The sequence below is a fragment of the Zootoca vivipara genome, chromosome 13 (genome assembly GCF_963506605.1).
Source record: "Zootoca vivipara chromosome 13, rZooViv1.1, whole genome shotgun sequence".
NCBI lineage: Eukaryota > Metazoa > Chordata > Lepidosauria > Squamata > Lacertidae > Zootoca > Zootoca vivipara.
The window spans coordinates 9,949,621-9,970,022 of NC_083288.1; the positions used below are offsets into that span (position 1 = coordinate 9,949,621).

The 20,402-nt window shown below is 44.8% G+C and overlaps 1 protein-coding gene across 1 annotated transcript; it reads left to right on the plus strand.

Annotated features, from left to right (window-relative positions):
• Window positions 1–412: 412 nt before the first annotated feature.
• PSME3 (proteasome activator subunit 3) lies at window positions 413–16,310 on the plus strand. Its single transcript, XM_035136292.2, has 11 exons — window positions 413–577; window positions 7,246–7,278; window positions 7,585–7,647; window positions 7,879–7,983; window positions 8,627–8,675; window positions 11,177–11,289; window positions 12,795–12,863; window positions 13,660–13,727; window positions 13,867–13,921; window positions 14,269–14,355; window positions 14,808–16,310. Exons 1-11 carry the CDS (start codon window positions 536–538, stop codon window positions 14,886–14,888), a joined length of 765 nt encoding a protein of 254 aa, XP_034992183.1. The 5' UTR covers window positions 413–535; the 3' UTR covers window positions 14,889–16,310.
• The last annotated feature ends 4,092 nt before the right edge of the window (window positions 16,311–20,402 follow it).

Consider the following 20,402-nt stretch of genomic DNA (forward strand, 5'->3'; position numbering starts at 1 on the left):
TTGAAGTTTTATTCTGTTTTCAATGTTCAGTTGAAAGCCGCCCAGAGTGGCTGGAGAAACAGCCAGATGGGCGGGGTAGAAATAAATAAATAACAACAACAACAATATATTATTATTATTATTATTATTATTATTATTATATATGTATAATATTAATTTATCATCATCATCATTATTAGCTTTGAATCACGCCGGCACCATTTATCACGGCATCAGTTTCCCCGCGCGCTCATTCCCGTTTCTTCGTAACTCCTATCAGGCTCCGCCCACGCCGCCCGGAAGCTGCTTGTCCAGCTCGTGCCTCAATTGCCCCGGATGAGGCGGGAGAGCGGAAAACAAAAGACACGAGCGGTGTGGGGGGGATCACGTGGGAAGGTGGAGGCGCGCGCGGCGGTTGGCTAAGCGGCGGCGGCGAGGCGTTATGCCGTCATTTCCGGCCGCGGCGAAGAAGCCGGTGGTTTGCTCGGGTGGCGGCGGCAGCGGCGAACGAAAACGAGACGGACCCGGCTAAGGATAGCGGTTCCCCCGCCCTGCCATGGCCTCCCTGCTCAAGGTGGATCCGGAACTTAAGATCAAGGTACGGGGGGAAGCGGGGTCTGAGAGGGGCGGGAAGGAGAGAGAGCGGCCAGTTGCTTCGCGGGGCGTGCGTGCCCGGGAGCATGTGCAGAGCGCTGGCCTCCGGAAGGAGGCGGGAGAGTTTTCCCGGGGCGCTTCAGCCGTGGCTCCTCTCCGCTGACGGGGCGAGCGTGCCGGTTGCCATGGAGGGCTGAGGCCCTGCTGGCTCAGTGCCCTTGGGCAGCGGGTGCCGCTTGGGGGCGCTTCTGCCCCGGGCCCGTCACACCGCGCAGGGTGGGCTTGAGGGGCCCGCAGACACAACGGGCCTGGCTTACCACCTTGCCTTTAAAGAGGGAGGCGGTAGGAACACAGCCGCGTGCCTTAAGATTTCCGGATTGTATCACTGCCTCTGAGGAAGTTGGCATGATCATACGGAATCCCATTGCACGGTTGCAAGGGACCCCAAGGGTCAGCCCCCCCTCCAATGCAGGGATATTTCGCCCAACGTGGCCCTCGAACCCACGACCTTGGGATTAAGAGTGGCTGGGGAAACCCAGACAGATGGGTTATTATTGTTATTGTTATTGTTAGAGTCTCGTGCTCTACTGATGGTGCATCTTTTTTGTCCGCACCCCAAGCTGCTGATCAGTGGAACTACACTGTCTCTGGCCATGGGGGAATGTGCTCTGCTTGACTCTGACAGGCCAAGGGCACCTCCCTTTGCTACATCCTGCGGTGGTGGCTTCTTTAGGCTGGTTGGATGTTACTGTTACTGTTTTTCACCTGGATTTATTCAGATCAAAGGGGTTTGAGGGAAAAGTCTCCATTTAAGTCAAACTTCCAAGTTTGCCCCACGGAGGACCTTAAGGTCCACAAACAACAATATTCTGGAGATCCCGAGCCATAAGGTGGCTAGATTGGCCTCTACTAGGGCCAGAGCCTTTTCAGTATTGGCCCCAACTTGGTGGAACGCTCTTTCACAGGAGACCAGGGCCCTGCGGGATTTGTCATCTTTCCACAGGGCCTGCAAGACAGAGCTGTTCCGCCTGGCCTTTGGGCTGGACTTAGTCTGACCCCTGTGTTTTTCCTCCCTCATGGTTTGGATTTATGGATTACTTAAAATGAGACTGCATTTTAAATTTTAATATTGTATTTTAATCTGTATTTTAATTAATTGCTTTTTATGAGCCTTGTTTTGACTGGGGAGGGCGGGGTATAAATAAATTTATTATTATTATTATTATTATTATTATTATTATTTATAGTAGCTTGAATATTTCTCAAACAAGCAACACATTCTGGCTGGTAAAACACACCTGTTTGCATCTAAGTTTATTATACTGTCCAGGAACGTGATTTAAACCTCAGATCATGCACCCAGTGTGACTTTTGCACTGGCTAGATTTTATCAGCCTAGCAGAGTGATTGCCAAATTAAGGATTTCTGTGGCAAGTTAAGGAAAGCTAAGCAAGGCTATGTTCTGGAAGCTCAGTACTCAGAACTATGCAAAAGCATTGGCATGTAGTGGCTGGGCAGAATAGGGCTTTTCCTTGAGATAGAACGTAGATGGTCATGCCACTTGACAGCATGCTTATTCAACATTTGAACAATAATATATACAGTGCATGACCTATTGTGCAATATTTATAATGTTTAACTTAAGAGGTCACATTGTGTTCCTCGGGATTCATTTTTCATGTATAATAATAGAAAATCAGGCTTTAGCTCAGATCAGTTTGATAGAGCGTACTTGATCCAGTTTCATTGGTATTTTTAACAGTTATGTTCCACTTAGATTTCATTTGAACCCCTGCTATTTTTAACAGTTTTTTTAAAAGAAAATATATTTTTTTAAAAAAAATTAAGAGCCATTTCTTGTCCTGAATTGAGAGCCTATCAATTTTCTCTATTTTTCTCTATTCTTTTCTCTTTTACCCAGCCTTAAAGTTAAGTTTCAGACTGGTAGCATGTAGGAAATACTGCAGGCTCCATTGCATTTTATATTTGTATGAATATTCACCTGTCAATTTTCTGTTGCAGTAATCTGCTTTTGTGCACAAACTTTCTTGTAGTTTAAAGTGCAGACTTTCTTATAATCGGTCTGGATAGAAGTCTTGCATGGTCCTTTTTTGCTTCCCATTTTAAAAACGAGTTTGCCCATTCACCTGTTTTTATGTAGCTGTTAAATTGTCTACTGCTTTCTGATTTGCTTTCTGATCCTACAAGTGATCATCATGCTCTGATCTCCTAAATTGGATTGAAGTCAAAAGCCTTCCATGCAAGGGGGCAGGGATGGAAACTCTGGCTTTTCCCTGGACCCTCTTAGTCCTGTTGCTCTCCCCCCCCCCCCCGGTACACTTTAAATATTTGAAATCAAGATCGTGTTGTATATTATTTTTTAAAAGCACGATATGAAAAAGAAGAAAATGGAGAAGGAAAACTGTTTCTCCCCAGTCTTCACTTGATCTCTGTTATTACTAACAGATCATGGGCAAAAAAAGAGTGTGGTAGAGTAGGAACATCTCTGCTAGACCCTATATTCTTGCACAAAAGTAGTTGAGGGTTGGGGGGGATTTCTGCTTGCCACCGCTACTATCCCAATCTACCTGAGCCAAGGGTGGGCATACTTCCCTCTGCTGCCAGGGAATATTTACATCAGCAGAGGAAAGTATGGTTGTCACATCCCTTGAACTGTTTCAGAGGAAGGAGCCTCAAATCCTTTTCCTAAAGAGGATGAAGAATGACAAGTATGAGGGATAGAGTTGTCTTGTTTAGGCAGACTCCTGTTTAGGTCAGCAGGAGGGTTTTAGAATTGTGAGGAGGGAGAAAGGGGGAGCAACTCTTGCCCCATTGATCTCCTAGCAAATAATCTACCAGTTTCACAGATTTATTAAATTTCTCATTATCATAAAAACCCAAATACAAAGGTAATCTTCAACTACAGAATGGTAAAACATTAAAGCAATTGTGAAACTTGCAAGAGTCAGCAGTACAGTGTTAAAACAGGCCGGGTGCCTAACTTGCCCCCAAGCCGCCTTGAGTAAAAACACGTTCTTAACTTGTCCATTGAAAGACACATGATGGGGAACAGTGAGTGCTGCAAAATTGGTAGCTCCAAGTAATCCTGAGAGCAAGGGCTGCTTTCTGTCTAAGTAACAGACCACGTGGAAATATGATGCAAGCCTAGCTATGCAAATATATGACTTTGCAACCCACATGTAGGAGGCAAAGTATCGCTTCTCATGACACATTATAAGGGATTTCTATTCTTTGGAGAAAAAACAAGACTAAGCTACAGCCTTGAGGCTGAATCTATCCATTTCTCATAACATCCAGTGGGCAGAGGGACCACTTCTACTTTGAGGCAATGGTGGTAGTTGTTTCGATGCATATTCGGCGTGCCGTAGGTGAGGCCTGGATCCGGGGAAAGCATGTATGTGTGGAGGAAAAATAACGTTGACTGCCCTATATGCTAGCATAAAGAAGTAGGGTAAAGGTAAAGGGCATTAGGTCCAGTCGCAAATGACTCTGGGGTTGCGGCGCTCATCTCGCTTTATTGGCCAAGGGAGCCGGCGTATAATTATAGACTGCTATAATTTGGAGGCTGTTTTGAAGGGAACAGAGGAGATGGCCCACCTCATCTGCTGTAACTTCTTATACTGACACATCAGCAGATCTAATGGTTGATCAGAGGTGGGACTGAGCATTGTCTGGTTTTCATCAACATCATGATATATCACCAGCTAAACATCACAATACAGTGGTACCTTGTTCTTGAACGTCTCCATTGACGAACGTTTCAGAACTCGAACACCGAAAACCCAGAAGTAAATGCTTCCGTTTTTGAACGTGCCTCGGAAGCTGAACGGCTTCCACTGAGTGTTTCTCAATTTTCTCAATTAAATTTGCAGGCCGCCCTTTGCACCTCAGTTTTCGATGTTTCGGAACTCAAACGGTCTTCCGGAATAGATTATGTTCAAGAACCGAGGTACCGCTGCATACCGATATATCACGATGCCTGAAATAAGGATGGAACAATGTAGGGTGATGTTCTGGCAACTGCCACTACGTAGGGTTGTACAACTGACACATTTTACTTGATTTTAACATATCGTTACAACTGTAGAGCAACAGGGGTGGCAGGAAACATGAGAGAAGAAAGCCTCACAGTTTTCCCCACGTCACAATTTTTTTACATAGCTCACAGAACAATCGTGATCGCAGTGTCAAATGTTAAGAAACCGTTACCGCCATGTGGGCTTCAAACCGATTATGCACGATTTATCAGCATCAGAGGGATATGTATAGAAAAGAGCTTGGAGCCATCTTTGCAAGTTTTAGCTATGTCAGTTGTTCAGCTTTTCGGCTCTATGAGACAATCCATTTGCTGCAGGCTTAGACTTCCATACTGCTGCTCCCCAGGCATGAGACATATTCTGTAGGCACTGCGTATGTACAACTCAAATAAAAACAAGGAAGGGTGCATAAGGCAGGTAATTTTAGCCACTGGGTGGAGATGGCAAGGGTACGTTCTCTTGTGGGTAGTCTTGTGGGGGCTGCATGCCAGGCAGGGCCTGCTGAAAGAGGGGAGGATCAAAGGCATATATATATGTCCTGTTCAAACAAATCCAGGCACGCCATCTAGCTGCAACAGGGACCAATGATCTGACAGTATGGCCAGCTTCATCTGTTTATATGCACATGGGCCAAAAACACCCACTTTGGGAACTTGTCGCTCCGGCCTTATGCAGTGACTGTTGGCAGCAATACTGTGCTGAGTTTGAAAAAGGAGTTAAACAATGGGTTGGTGCAGGATAGGAAAAGAGATTGTGGATTCTCTAGTGGCAGCACCAAACTTCTAGATGGCCAGGAAGTAAAGATTTTTCCTTTTTAAAAAACAAACAAACATTTTTATTGATTTTCCAATAAAAACAGCCTATTAACATATCCATCAAATCATAATACAATTAAAAACAATAAAATAAAATAAAAAACCAACCAAATTACAATCCAAATTATTAATTCGTTTTTCGGGCTTCCCATAGTCTGGATCTCTTAAGTATATCTCCAATATCTTTGTTCCTGCCTTCATCTTGTTGTTCTCATATTTTCCACATTCCAATCTTAACGCTTTAAAGTTCTCCGTCCCTGGCTATGTGATTCTCAATCATGTCAGAAATCATATATCCTTTCATCCATCGAGTACAGCTTTATTTGTGTATATATATTTTTTTCAACTGTCTATTTGCCAGCGCAGCTTTTCCTGACTTCATTCCAATCTTCCAATCCAGGCTGTTGTCCAAGTCTATCGTTCAAAGTTTAATGATGCAGCAACTCCCAAGTTGTTAAATTCTTCCAATCCGGGCTGTTGTCCAAGCCTGTCGCTTGAAATTTAATGACGCAGTAACTTCCACGGTGTTAATTTGTTACTGATTTCCCGTCCTTAAATTGTTGAGCATACTGTTTGCAATATTGCAATGTAAATGAACTGTATTCCACAGATATAAGTCAATTGCTGATCAATCAGCTTTCCCAGAGACCACACAATCCCCCCCTCTGGGCCCTAGAAGGGGGGTTGCTAGACATCCATTTAGCCTTCTCGCTCATAATGAAGAAATTCTGCAAGCAGATGCACTGTATGTTATCCCAAATGGTTGTCTCAAGTCATTATAAAGTCAGCTAGCAAGTATTTCCCACTTCCCTCGAAGAAGGGAGGAATTCTCATTTTTCCATGCTGCGTCATATTTATAAGCGCCATCTTGTTTCTTCTTTTATCTTTATCAAGTCTTTCAAGTCTAAAGCTGCGCAATTGAATACTTAATTATAAATAGAAGTCCATCTGTACTTTTCAACAACAAAAAAGGTTTCTTAATATGGCTTGGCATAGAAAAACAATTGTAGGTATTGAGAAGAAAAAGAAGAACGTACCAATCACCTCCATATTCCAAACACCATGATGAGAATCTCTTTAAACACCAGGGAATGCCCAGTTCTGCAGGTTTTTTCTCAGTCTTCTTCGGTCCAGACTATGTCTGTTTATTGTCCAAATCTAATTATTTTATCAAACAGATATTTCCTGCTATGAGAGTGACTTCGCAGAGTGCCAGCCGTGTTGTGCTCTGGGACCCAGCGTCCTGCCGCTTGCACCTTGATGCAAGCTGGCAATCTCGGATGGTCTGCAGGTCTATGAGACAGTTCTCCCCCACCCTGGGGAGTCTGCCAGGGCTAATATCAACCCTGAATTACTGGCACGGCTGAGGTCCGATCGTGTGGGAGTCAGCCATTTCTCACCACCGGAAACAGGAAGCCCCGGAAGTAAAGATTTTTCCAACCCCGTAATCCCTTAGCAGAATCAGCGGGGTCTGGAAAAAACTTGGAACATGGCTAAATAATTTCAGAAAAATGCTTTTCGGTGGCACATAACTTATTGTGCCCTGGGTTGTTGATTCTAAGCAAATTGTGGACCCCTGAGGCCCACAGTGGGTTTGATCCCCATATGGGCCACCTGCATAATCCTGCATTGCAAGGGTTTGGACTAGGTGACGTTCGGACATCATTTCCAACTCTACAGTTCTTTGATTCTATGAGAATATTGTGCTACTGTACAGAGCACAGCTCTGTGTCTGCTTGCGTCACTCTGTTTTACCCAGTTTGGACTCTGTTCTAAACTGCTTCTCTTCTCTCCTGCAGGTAGACTCTTTCAGGGAGCGGATCACAGCTGAAGTAAGTGTCGTGATTCCTCCCCACCGCCTGCCCTTAAGGCTTAAGGGTCTGGGTGTTTCTGTTGCTGGAACATCTTCCTTGAGACCCTTTGATGACTCTTAAGAGAACTTCAGCTAGTCAATTAGAGAGCTTGTCTGTAGCTCTGTTCTGGCCCCTGCGGTATCCAAGGCTCATGGCTTTTGCCTTTGGAAGTGGTTCTACTGGTTCATACAGAGGGTTAATTTGGGGTTAATTTCTGATCTGCCCTTTTGCAGATAATCTCAGTATTAATTCATGCATCACAGCTGGCTGTTCTTTGTCCTTCAGGCTGAGGATCTGGTGGCAAGTTTTTTCCCAAAGAAGCTTTTAGAACTCGATGCGTTCCTTAAGGTAAGCGTTGCAAGCCCAGTGCCTCTCACCTGGTTTTTCTTGTCCAGTGAGTGGCTTATGACTATTGCAGGTTGTTGTTGTTGTTGTTGTTATTTTGTTATTTTATTTATATTAAGGGGGGGTGTCTCAGGGCGGTTCACAGACTATGGGTTTGGTGTTGGATTCAAGTTTGGCTGTTTGGGAATGTGTTAAGCAATTTAACATTATGCTTCGGCTATCCTCCTTTCCTAGGATCCCATTCTGAACATTCACGATCTCACCCAAATCCACTCAGATATGAACCTTCCTGTTCCAGACCCAATCCTGCTCACAAACAGTCATGATGGACTGGATGGGGTAAGATGGTTTCACTTTGCCTGGGTTTAATATTTGAGATATTTATATTTAATATTTGAGGGTTATTATGGAAAACAGCATAGTGCTCACCTTAAGAAAGCTGTCTGGGAACTAGAAGCAGATAGTTGCTTGTGTCAGGATCCATGTCTTCTTCTCCATATGCTGTGTATGCAGAATAGAATTTCCTGCCCTTCTGGCATGAGTTAACCTTCTATAGAAGAAGCAAAGAAAGCCACGCACCTGACAAATTTCTCAAAAGTTGAAGTTTTATTTATATATCATTGGAATTTCAAGACAATGTATGTTTCATTTTCACTTGTTTGTCAAGAGCATGATTCTTATACGTTCAATTAAACTCTTATTTAATTACCGGTAGTTAAGGATGCAAATACTTATACCAAATACACACATTATTTTCTCTTCCTCTTGGCCTTCATTTGCCCCTTTCTTTTTCCAAACCCTCCTTTTGTAATTTCCTCTACCTATTTCTCTTTTCCTACAGTTTTAGTTATTTGGATAAACACACTTCTTTAGATTTTACTTTGTATATGATTTGATACAATACATTTCCCCCCCTGTAAATAATTTTGTACATATCTGCTTTCTTTCTGTAAAAAAAAAAATGTCCTCTTTGTTTTTTCAGCCCAATATGAAGAAGAGAAAGCTGGAAGAATGTGATGAGACCTTCCAGGGTTAGTTCCTAAACCTCTTCTGCTAAATTCATGGCATCTGATTGCTGTCAATGCTGGTTTGGGAGCTTGTGTTTGTCTTATGAAACCTGTCCGATTGAGTGAACGCTCTGAGCATATGGGGTTGGGAAAAATCCAGAAACCGTAATATTTTATATTGGTGCCAAAGAATTGAAGTATTAATTCATTTATGTAATTGTGACCTGCACCGTGACCATAAATTTGTCCTAGAATTTAAAATGATCCCTTGAAATGCTCCAGCTTTTCACTACTTTACTGAAGGATGGTTGAATCCTTCAGTGGCACCCTTGGTTCTCAAACTTAATCTGTTCCGGAAGTCCGTTCCAAAGCTAAAGCGTTCCAAAACTGAGGCATGCTTTCCCATAGAAAGTAATGCAAAATGGATTAATCCGTTCCAGACTTTTAAAAACAACCCCTAAAGCAGCAATTTAACTTGAATTTTAATGAGACCATTGATCCATAAAATGAAAGCAATAATCAATGTACTGTACTATAAAATAAATAAGACAGTATTGTAGATGATAAAAAAAAGAAAAAAACTCCTACCTGCACTGATGATAGTCACTGCTTTTATCCCCTTCTGCAGTCACACAATCAATCAGTAGCTGAACTGGGTTCCACAGTCACGAAAACAAAATAACCGAAAAAGTCTCAAAAACAAAAACGCAAAATAAATAGCAAAAACAAAAGCTCCGAACGTAATCTGTTTGACTTCCGAAATGTTCGAAATCCCAGGCGCAGCTTCCGATTGGTGCAGGTGCCAATAGTCGACAACCGCATCAGACTTCTGAAAAAACGTTCAAAAACCTGAAATACTCACTTCCAGGTTTTCAGCATTTGAGAACCATGGCCTTTGAGAACCAAGGTACCACTGTCCTGCCAAGATGTTGTGCATAGTGTTCCCAGACCTCATGTATGGTTGAAATTCATTTGCAGTTAATTGGGAAAACCACAGTTGCATCATTTGTGGCCTGGCTTATGCTTTCAGTCTTCTAATTCACAATATGAAGTTTCAAAGAACAGAAACGGAGCGTAGGGATCCCAGGTTTGAGAGCCCAAAGCCACACTTTTTGAAATTATCTAGAAAGGGAGTGCCCCTCCCCAAAATAAATCACTGGAATTCAATTCCTATGTCATTAAATGGTCAAAATTAATAATACAGTGGTGCCTCGCTAGACGAATTTAATTCGTTCCACGGGTCTTTTCTTATAATGTAAAATTCATCTAGCGAATCCCATAGGAATGCATTGATTTTTTTGGGTTTTTTTTTTTTTTTTTGCCCATAGGAACGCATTAATTGAATTTCAATGCATTCCTATGGGAAACCGCTATTTGCTAGATGAATTTTTCATGAAACGAATTCGTCTAGCGAGGCAACCTCCGCTTGAAAAATCCTTTCGTTAAGCGGAAATTTTGTTAAGCAGGGCATTCCTTAAGCGAGGCACCACTGTATCTATGCACCAGCTAATTTGAATATTGTAACTTTGTGGAAGAGGACATTTGAGCAGGTGCAACTTTTCAGATCCTGCTGTGCTGTGATGATAACTTGCGCCTACTGAAATCCCCTACTGCACAACCTTTTAAAGATATATGGCTCCTGGAAAGGTTGCTACCTCCTATATTAATGTGGTGGTGGGTTTTTTTGAAATCATTTTTATTTGATTTTACAAATATAAATTTATAACATTCCAAATGCATATCCACATATAGAGGTTACTCTGAATCTTGATACTTCCCCCCCCCCCACACATCCCCTCCATGGGTTCTATTGTCAACATTTACGACTGCATATTATTCCATATTCTATATTTTAAATCAATCCATCTTATCCATAGTATTTGTTACATTACTAGTGGGCTTCAAATCCTGCTGATGTTTCCATCTGCTTGCAGTAGTCTCCTAGATAAATCATATTTTTTCCCCATTCCTTTTTTAAAAGTTTTTGTCCTCTTGGTTCCTGAGTTAATGTGTTTAGAACAGTTGGTTAGATGTAGGAATAGACCAGGCATCCCTAAACTGCGGCCCTCCAGATGTTTTGGCCTACAACTCCCATGATCCGTAGCTAACGGGACCAGTGGTCAGGGAAGATGGGAATTGTAGTCCAAAACATCTGGAGGGCCGAAGTTTGGGGATGCCTGGAATAGACTGATCCAGAGTGGGTAAACACTCTGCCTGCATAAAACCCCACGGGTAACCTGGAACATAGGAAGCTGCCTTGCACTGAGCCAGGCCATTGGTCCATCTTGCTCAGTATTGCCTACACTGACTGGCAGCAGCTCTCCAGGGTTTCAGGCAGGCATATCTCCCAGCCTTACCTAGAGATGCCAGGGGTTAAACCTGGGAACTTCTGCTTGCAAAGCTGTTGCTCTACCACTGAGCTTATGGCCCTTCCTGACCTGCTGAGCGGCAAGCACATGCATGCGCACCCATGCTCACACTCCTCCTCCATTGAATAAGTGGCAAGTCTCTTCTCGTGGCACCAGGTACCAAAGTCTTTGTCATGCCTAATGGGATGCTGAAGAGCAACCAGCAGCTGGTGGACATCATTGAGAAGGTGAAACCCGAGATCCGGCTGCTAATTGAGAAATGCAACACGGTGAGTGATGGGCTGCCTTTTCCTTCCTCTTTGGGTCCGGACGCTTTACAGATCAGTTTCCTGTGGTGGTGCTCCAAACAGCAGGGATAAAATCAAACGTGCTTTTCCCCCAGTTAGCTCCTCAGAGAGAACAAGGTGGCTAATCGTGCGTATCAACAAGGATATGGGGTCGTAGATCTGGCCTCTGCTTGCATGTTACTGTGGCAAACCTTGTATGAAGTTTGCTTAGTTCTTGCTGAGGTGCCTCGACTTCGACTGAATCCTCCTCTGAATCCCAGCATGGTGTAGTGGTTAAGAGCGGTGGACTCGGAATCTGGTGAACCGGGTTCGATTCATGGGGGAGGAAGGGAAAGGAGATTGTTAGCCACTTTGAGACTCCTTAAGGGAAGTGAAAAGCGGGATATCAAGTCCAAACTCCTCCTCTTCTTCATACCAGCATATATTTTTATTTTATGATTTAAAAGCATTTCATAGGCCACTTTTCTTTCTTTCTTTAAAAATAACCTAAATAGTATTCAAAAGCACTGTAAGAACAGTGAACAGCATTATAACAAATGAAAAGCAGAAATAACAGGGTAAGATCTTATGGATCAAGGAAAGACCAGGCAGAAAGATATATCTGGCCTCACTTGGTTAGAGATTGGGGCTGATAATGCCAAGGTTGCAGGTTCGATCCTCATATGGCACGGCTGCATATTCCAGCCTTGCAGGGGGTTGGACTAGATGATCCTCAGGGTCCCTTCCAACTCCACAGTTTTATGATTCTAAGACATCTGAATCAATTTATAGACCATGCTTTACATACGGTAAAGAGAAGTGCATTTCACCGTGCAGGGGAAATGGCAGAAAAATCACATTTTTTGCTGTCCTGTGATAGTCTGCAGAATGTGGTGCCACTTCAAAAAAATTCCCCTAGATCTAGGTGATCTTACAGGTCTAAACAGGGGCAGGCAGGCGGTATTTCAGGTAACCTGGTCCTAAGTTGTTTAGCGGTTCTATATGTTGGTAACAAGATTTTGGACATGGTCTGGTAGCCAACTGGAGGCCAGTGCAGTTCCAGCCCAGGTGTAGTATGTACACATCCAGGTGTTCCACTCAGCAACTTAACCACAGCCTTCTTGGCCATAGAAATCTAGCATACCGGGGAGAAAGTTGGCTTAGAACTCTCTCTGTCTCTGTGATCTGTTGGTTTTCTGTGCATGAGAATGTTTCGTTTGTATGCAGGAGCGTTCAGTCATGTGACAACACCCCCTTCTGCTTCTGTCTCAAGGGGTGCTCCCTAGGTTTGGGTTTACCATCTCCGTGAAAACTGGGCCAGTGCTGGGTTTGAATGCAGGAGACTAGATTTCAAACCCTCGTTTGGTTTTGGAGTTTTAATTGTTCTGCAGCAAGTCTCTCTGTCTCAGCCTGAACTGCCTGGCTCAGATGCTGCATGTAGAACAGTCTGCCAGCTGTTTACAGCAAAGCAGTGGCACCTATTTAATATGACATATTCTGCCCTGAAGGTCAAAATGTGGGTGCAGCTGCTGATTCCAAGGATAGAGGACGGCAACAACTTTGGCGTTTCTATTCAGGTAGGTCAGCGGTTGGGGGGCGGGGGCAGAATCCTGAGGAACTGTCCCTTTCTGGGGTGGTGAGCACAATCAGAATTTCAGGAACCAAAATGCTTTTTTCTGAGCAGGAACAGTCACCCTTAAGAAAAAGCGGTAGGAAAAGGGCAATATATATTTGGACTGCCTCTGGATCAAGTCACTTTTCCTCTTTAAGTTCTCAGCATCCTTAGCCTAGCTCAAGGTTGTCATCTGAACTAGCAGTCACGGCCAGTCCATCATTTGAAAAAAAAGACTTTAGAGCCATCTTACCCAAAAAATGGCAACTAGACCCTTGGTAGGCAAACTAACCCAATCGCCTTCTAAATCCAGCCTGCGGACAGTCCAGGAATCAGCGTGTTTTTACATGAGTAGAATGTGTCCTTTCATTTAAAATGCATCTCTGGGTTATTTGTGGGGCATAGGAATCGTTCATCCCCCCCCCAAAAAAAACCCTACAGTCCGGCCCCCCACAAGGTCTGAGGGACAGTGGACTGGCCCCCTGCTGAAAAAGTTTGCTGACCCCTGAACTAGACAATTACGTTTTGGTGACTGTAACCTTGGTTTAAGTAGCCGTTTGGCACCTAGCTTATATACCTGAGTTTCTAACACTGCATTTTCACCGTGGCTGATTGGGTGGCTCTTTCTCCCTTGCTGGGGCTCAGGCCTCCAGTTCATGGCAGAGACTCATCAGCGTGACCAGTTAAGAGACTGGTTGGTTACGTCCAGGTGCACCTGAAAATTCTCTCCAATGTTTCTTTGTTGGCTCCCTCCTTTGCAGGAAGAGACTGTGGCGGAGCTCCGAACTGTGGAGAGTGAAGCAGCTTCATACTTGGACCAGATCTCTAGGTGGGTGCCTTTCCACGGCTTGGTGCAGAGTGCCTTCAAAGGCTGGCTTTTGTTCCAGAGGGGTGTGTCCCTCTGTCGTGTATGCTGTTTGGGCACCACTTTGCCAACCGTTGAACCATCTCTCTCGCTTCCATTTCAGATACTACATCACACGGGCAAAGCTGGTTTCTAAAATAGCTAAATATCCCCATGTGGTAAGTGCAGGTATTAAGGTGATAGCTGAGTTTCGCGTTATTGACTTTCTGACGAAACCCTTGGATAATGTTGTTGTCTTGAGGGTCTGCTTCAAATTAAATTCTGGATCATGTTGGTCTTGGCTTCTGTTTCTGTGGGTTTTGCATAGGCCTGTTGTCTCTTCCGACCAGTTCTTGATTGTCAACATCCTTTTGGGTTGGGGTTGGAGTCTAGGTGTACTGATGGTAGTGACTGAGAAGACCCCGAGAAAATGGCAGCTTTGCAGGTGACTCTCGGCTGGGAGATGGAATGAGACAGCAAGTCCACTTAGTGCAAAGCAATTCTGGCTAAATAACTGTCTCTGTAGGAGGATTACCGTCGCACGGTGACTGAGATGGATGAAAAGGAATACATCAGCCTGCGGCTCATCATTTCGGAGCTCAGGAATCAATATGTAAGTCCAGTCTTGAAGATGACTCATAACACCTCCCTGTGCACAAGCCCTATTAAGGTGCTTGAGGGTGGGGGACAAGGGACCCGTAACAGTTGAGCCAGTTTTGCAGAGGGCTGGTCTCTCAACCAGTTATTAATTGCTGGGCCTCTTTGGGTGGATGAGCCCCTTCTTCCTGGAGTATGCGGTGTGGCATCACTTGTCTAGGCCAGTGTTTCCCAAACTTGGGTCTCCACCTGCTTTTGGACTACAATTCCCATCATCCCTGATCACTGGTCTGGTTAGATAGGGGTGATGGGAGTTGTAGTCCAAAAGCAGCTGAAGACCCAAGTTTGGGAAACACTGGTCTAGGCAATAGCAAGCTCTGGCTTTTTTGCCTGGGGAGGGGGGAGTGCGGAAAATTCGTTTGCAAGCCGGATCCTCCCTGAGCCAACCCCTGTCTCCTCTCCTGCTAGGTGACTCTGCACGACATGATCCTAAAGAACATTGAGAAGATCAAGCGACCCCGGAGCAGCAACGCAGAGACCCTCTACTGAGCTTGTCGACAATCTGAACTCATGAACTGTTCAGTAGGCGCAAGGCAGCCCTTTTGCCTCAGTTTATGTGACTATCAAGATGGGGAATCTGGCTGGAAACAGTCCTCACCACACTTTTAGTTTAAAAAAAATCTAAAGAAACTCTCCTAGCTCTTTCTGGTTGGTTTTTATTTGGGTCTCGGGATTTGCCCCCCACCCACCCACCCACTCACCCCCATCTCTTGACATCCAAAAGGTATGGGGCAGAGCTTCTCTTCCTGCTTGGGTGGGAACAGGATAGCGGCCAACCTGCTCCAGGCCACCATCCCTGTGCCAGCAGTCCTGAATGACCCTGTTCTGTAGCAGCCCGGAGGAACTCTTCCCTTCTAGGTAGTGTATCTTTAAACTGGTCGAGAGCAGCGTCATGTTCTGCTGGACAAGTTCAGTCTTCCCATTGAAAAATGCATTTTGGGGAATCGAGTGCCCTTTTCATCTCACATGGCTGTCCATGCCCACTGTCCAATCATGCAGATTCTGATGCCACTGTGTTTTTCCTTCCTGCCCCCCCCCCTCCCCCGGGAGTTGATTCGTTGTTCTGAATCTACGCTAATCTATTCCGGATTACGTTCTGCATTTAAGCACCTCTCCTCTTGATACAGCACTCCTTTTGCCTGGCAAGTAAACCCAGTGGAACCCTTGAGTGCGGTGGGCATTCTCTGGATTTCGGGCTGGGGCAGCACTGCATAGACAGTTGGCCCTGCAGAATCGGCTTGCCTAATACTGGCATGGCCCAGCGAGTGCTGAAGGACGGGAGACTTTCCCGTCTGAGTTCTTCTTCTCTCCCACCCAAATATAACAAGCCTAGCGGTTGTTTCTGGAGGAGCCCTTTCTGACCTTCAAGAAACCCCAGGAAAGCGCCTCTAGGTTTTGGCCCTTTGCTGCGTGAATGAATCTTTGGTTTTGCTCTTTTCTAGTCTTCAAGCAAGCAGGTAGGGGGCACCAACTAATAGGAGTGCTTCAGTTCCCCTTGAGATCTACTCTTAGTCTTTATATTCCTCTTGTGCTGTAGTATTGTGAGTGGTGTTAGATATGTAAAAACAGTGGCAGCGTGAATGACGTTTATTGGCCCCTCTCCCTTTCCTTGGTTGCTTTTTTTTATTTTTTAAGAAATCTCTGCCAGCCTCCTAAGAGCACAGGAAGTTCATCTTCCCTGTGCCCTTTGCAGGTGCCTTTGTTATTGTCATTTGTAGCTGGGCAAACCTTAGTCTTCCCTGGAGTGCAGACTCTTGTGACAGCTGCCGTTGTAGCTGCATCCCGAGAGTAGTCCTCTCCTGCGTTTCTTTGTATCGGCTGCTTTGTTGGATTGTTCATATTTCCTTGCCACATTGAACGTATGTACAACTTTTACTATGTTGACAAATTAAAAGTAATAGGTACTTTGAATTCATCCTCGGCAATCACCGTGTGTACCAGCAACCGGGGTCTCTGTGTGATGCTCAAGTTGTTCTTGCGCCCCGTCTGGCCTCCGCCTGCTTGGACTTTGTTCGGTAGCAGCAATCTGTTACGATGTTGAGTTGAAATTGAATATTCACTCTCAAGTTCTCCTCTAGAAATATGGGATATTGGCCTAAGGAGCCCTAAGGGGCATTGGTTAAGGCCCCAGCTTCTGCTCCTGTCAATATTAATACTTAGTACTACATCACCAAGTTGATCTTTGCTGCTCCTGGCGCTGAAATCTGCTCATTGTGACATTCTGCTTAGGGCACCAATTGTAGCATCAACCCGTGGTCCAACTGGCTTCAAGGCTGAACTAACATTAACTAGCTCAAGGTGAGTCTTGGGGTTGATCTCTGCTCAGAGTGGCCGTCTGTACTTGACTTTTGCCCAAAGTGAGCTGAGCAAAGTGTCAGATACGCTATGGGTGTTGTAGAGCTGTGCATCTCTGAATTGCCTGTCAGATTCTGTGGAGAGCAGTGTGTCTCCATAATATCAATCCCTTCAGTTGTTGCCTGTTCACCCAGAGGGTTCAAATCACACCTTTTTTGAGCTTGCTCTGCCCCTGCGGGTGGCGCTGTGGTTAAACCACTGAGCCTAGGGCTTGCCGATCAGGAGGTTGGCAGTTTGAATCCCCGCGACGGGGTGAGCTCCCGTTGCTCGGTCCCAGCTCCTGCCAACCTAGCAGTTCGAAATCATGTCAAAGTGCAAGTAGATAAATAGGTACCGCTGCAGCGGGAAGGTAAACGGCGTTTCCGTGTGTTGCTCTGGTTCGCCAGAAGCAGCTTTGTCATGCTGGCCACATGACCTGGAAGCTGTCTGCAGACAAACGCTGGCTCCCTCGGCCTATAGAGCGAGATGAGCGCCGCAACCCCAGAGTCAGTCACGACTGGATCCCTTTACCTGCCCCTGCAGCTTGATAGCTGACGCTCTGCTCAGATCTCTGGGAACCAGAGTTCTAGGCCTTGAATTGCTATATTCACCCTGATGTAATAACACAGCTTTTGCCTTCCTACCTCTTAACCTTGTGGGAGAAATCAGGCTGAGTTCTTATTATGAAAGTTTTCCTTTGTGCTGAGAATTCTGCAGTACTTCCTACTCTGTAGTAGCCCTCTGCGCAGACAAGCAAGAGAGCTTAGATAGAAGGTGTTTGCGCCTTGCGTGTGTCATGTAGACTGCCCTAGCGGATTCACTATTTTTGTGCAGTGTTGCAAATGTGTGTGCCTCCAAAATCCATTGGAAGCGCACCATTCAGTGTATTTGTACTTTGAACTCCGGAGTCTGCATAATTAACACTCTTTTAAAAAAACAAAATCACCTCCTTATCTGTGTCCACAGCTAACCATCTTCTTAGACCTCCCTGGTCAATAAGAGACCTGGCACAACATGACAAAATGAGTATAACGGCACCTATTGCTGTGAGATCCACTTTCCATTGTGGGTACCCAAGGTTCCAGCTGGGATGAAGTGGTGTGAGTAAGGGGTAAGGATCGGTCAGGGGACTCTGTCAATCCTGGGTCTCTGCTGCACAGGAGCAAACTCAGTAGGCCTACCTGTATTGAAGCTGCTGATCTGTAACAGTAACATAACATTGTGCTGCCCTGGAAGTGAAGCGAATACCCAACTCATCCTTGAGAGTTGCAGGCCTGAGAGAGCCAGTCCTACTTGTCAAGGGTGATGATGGTGATGATCGCTCCACTAAGTAGGAGAGCATGAAGTCCAAATATTACTCCAGGTCTATAAGAAGAGAGATGGTCTGGATTGGGGCGGGGGGGGGGAGGAACCCTTGTTGAACAAGTTAATACAGTATACTTGAAATAATACCATATAAAAAAACAAGCATAGTGGCATCAGCAGCATTAACAAACTCAGCCTGAATCTGTGTGGTGTGAAAACCCCTCTGTTGCTTTTGAAAGGGGGATTTGCTTCTGATGTACCATACTGAAACTGAGATGCATCATTCCTGCTTTGTTTCTTTGAACGCAATGAAGGGGAAGGGAAATGACAAATAACAAAGAGGATTGGAGGCTAGTGTCTTCTCATAAAGGTGTGTTTAGTGAATGGCTCTCTCAACCGGGGATGGGAACCTCTGTGGTCTTCAGATGATGTTCAGTTCAGATTCCCCAGCCAGCATCGCCAGTGGTCAGAGATGATGGGATTTGTAGTCCCCAGCAGCATGCGAAAAGTCACATGTTCCTTATCCCTGCTGCAAACCTTTCCTGGACCTAAGGAAGCTGGAGGGCCCCCTTAACACTGAACTAGGGTTATCGTTCTAAGTAACTGGACTGATTGTGTGTGAAAGCAAAAACCAGTTCGGCTTTACTGATGACACCCAAAGTGATTGTGGCCAGTTTGCAAGTGGAAGAATGGCAGGTTATCAAAGAGAACGAGGCCTTGTTCTAGTCCATGGCAGCTTATGCTACAATGGATCTGTTAATCTTTAAGGTGCCGCAACGTTCTGTTTTGCTGCAAGAGACTTAACACAGCTACATATATACATATATGCTCATCCGTGATACACCAGCCGCCTTTGGTAAGAAAGTAACTTGCCTTCCTCTGTAAGCAAGTGCAAGGCATGGTTAATGTTCACACTGATGGTTGCGATTGGATGGAAACTCGAAACTCGGGTTTGAATTTGGATGGCTGCAAAACTACTGAGTGCATAATTCAGATTGCCAACCCCCTCTTCCTTCAGGTGGGATCATCAAGTTGCATTTAGTTAACCTGTACAATGGCATCGGTTTTATTCTCCAAATCAGTGGTTTTTTCTGTGTGAGCCAGGGGCAAATCGAAACGTTCAGGTCTGCTGGGTAGGATCTTTGCTGAAAAACCACCTTTGTAACTTTTTGGTTCGAAATTCCTGCCTGCAGTTCTCCTGGAACTCTTAGAACTGTAAAGTTGGTTTTTCAACTTTTTTGCTTTATTGTCAAAGGATCTACCAACAAGCTGCTGGTGGGATTACACATTAGCAGGCACACAATGTGGTGAGAGGCCTTTTCTCAGCACCATATCAAAAGGCAGGTTGAATTCCATCCTGGCACTTTTGCAGCAGAAAATAGTGTGGTTTGGCTTGGCTTTTTCAAGTACTGTATGCATTTCACAAACGAAGTGTGTTTTTTTTAACATGGCCAACATTAAAGTCAGTTTGTTCGATTTTGGATATTCAGGATTAACATAAGCTTGTGATCAATGCTCAAACAACTTGGGTGCTGCTAATCTCCCGAAAAAAGAATTATGAGCAAGTAAACAATGCAATAATAAATCTTAGCTATCCTTGCTTGCTACTCCCTATTCCTCACCTAGTCTTCACTTCCCGAGAGCTTCTTTTCCTTAATATGCCAGGCTCTTCCTAAAGCTTTTCTCTGCCTAGGTTACTATTTGCTCCCTCTCTAATAAATTCATATTCTGCATAGCAGAAGCTCAATATTTATACAGATGTCCTGTTTCACATAAACTTCGCACACAACAATGCCTCCAGGACTTTGATGGCATTCCTCCCTGGTAGGATGTTGTATTCTGTTTTGTTTTGGCTTCCCTGCCCATCTTCTCTGTCATTTGTTATACAGTAGAGTAATCTTCATCCTCCTTCCCAAGAAGTTCCTTGATGACCTTCTTGATGTCAGGATTTGTAGTTAAAAGAGTATAGACAACTTCCCTTCTTCCACATGTTCACCAAGAGTAGGTCTCTTGGCTCACCATAAACACTTTGGCATTGTTTTCTATCTGCCTGTAGCGTGGTGTTTTTAGCTTCATCTTGCCATCCATTTCCTTGAAGTCTGTTTTTGTTCTGTTGAAGCATGACCAGTTGCAGGGAACTAGGCAGAGGGCCTTCTCGGTGGTGGCGCCTGCCCTGTGGAACGCCCTCCCAACAGATGTCAAAAAGGAAAACAACTACCAGACTTTTACCGGTAGAAGACATCTGAAGGCAGCCCTGTTCAGGGAGGCTTTTAATGTTTAATAAATTATTGTGTTTTATTCTTCTGTTGGAAGCCGCCCAGAGTGGCTGGGGAGACCCGGCCAGATGGGCGGGGTATAAAGAAT

Coding starts and splice junctions, on each gene's coding strand:
- PSME3 (XM_035136292.2), top strand. CDS start 536: ATGGCCTCCCTGCTCAAGGTGGATCCGGAACTTAAGATCAAG. Junction 7,279..7,584: donor GGGAGCGGATCACAGCTGAA/GTAAGTGTCGTG, acceptor TTTGTCCTTCAG/GCTGAGGATCTGGTGGCAAG. Junction 11,290..12,794: donor TAATTGAGAAATGCAACACG/GTGAGTGATGGG, acceptor TCTGCCCTGAAG/GTCAAAATGTGGGTGCAGCT.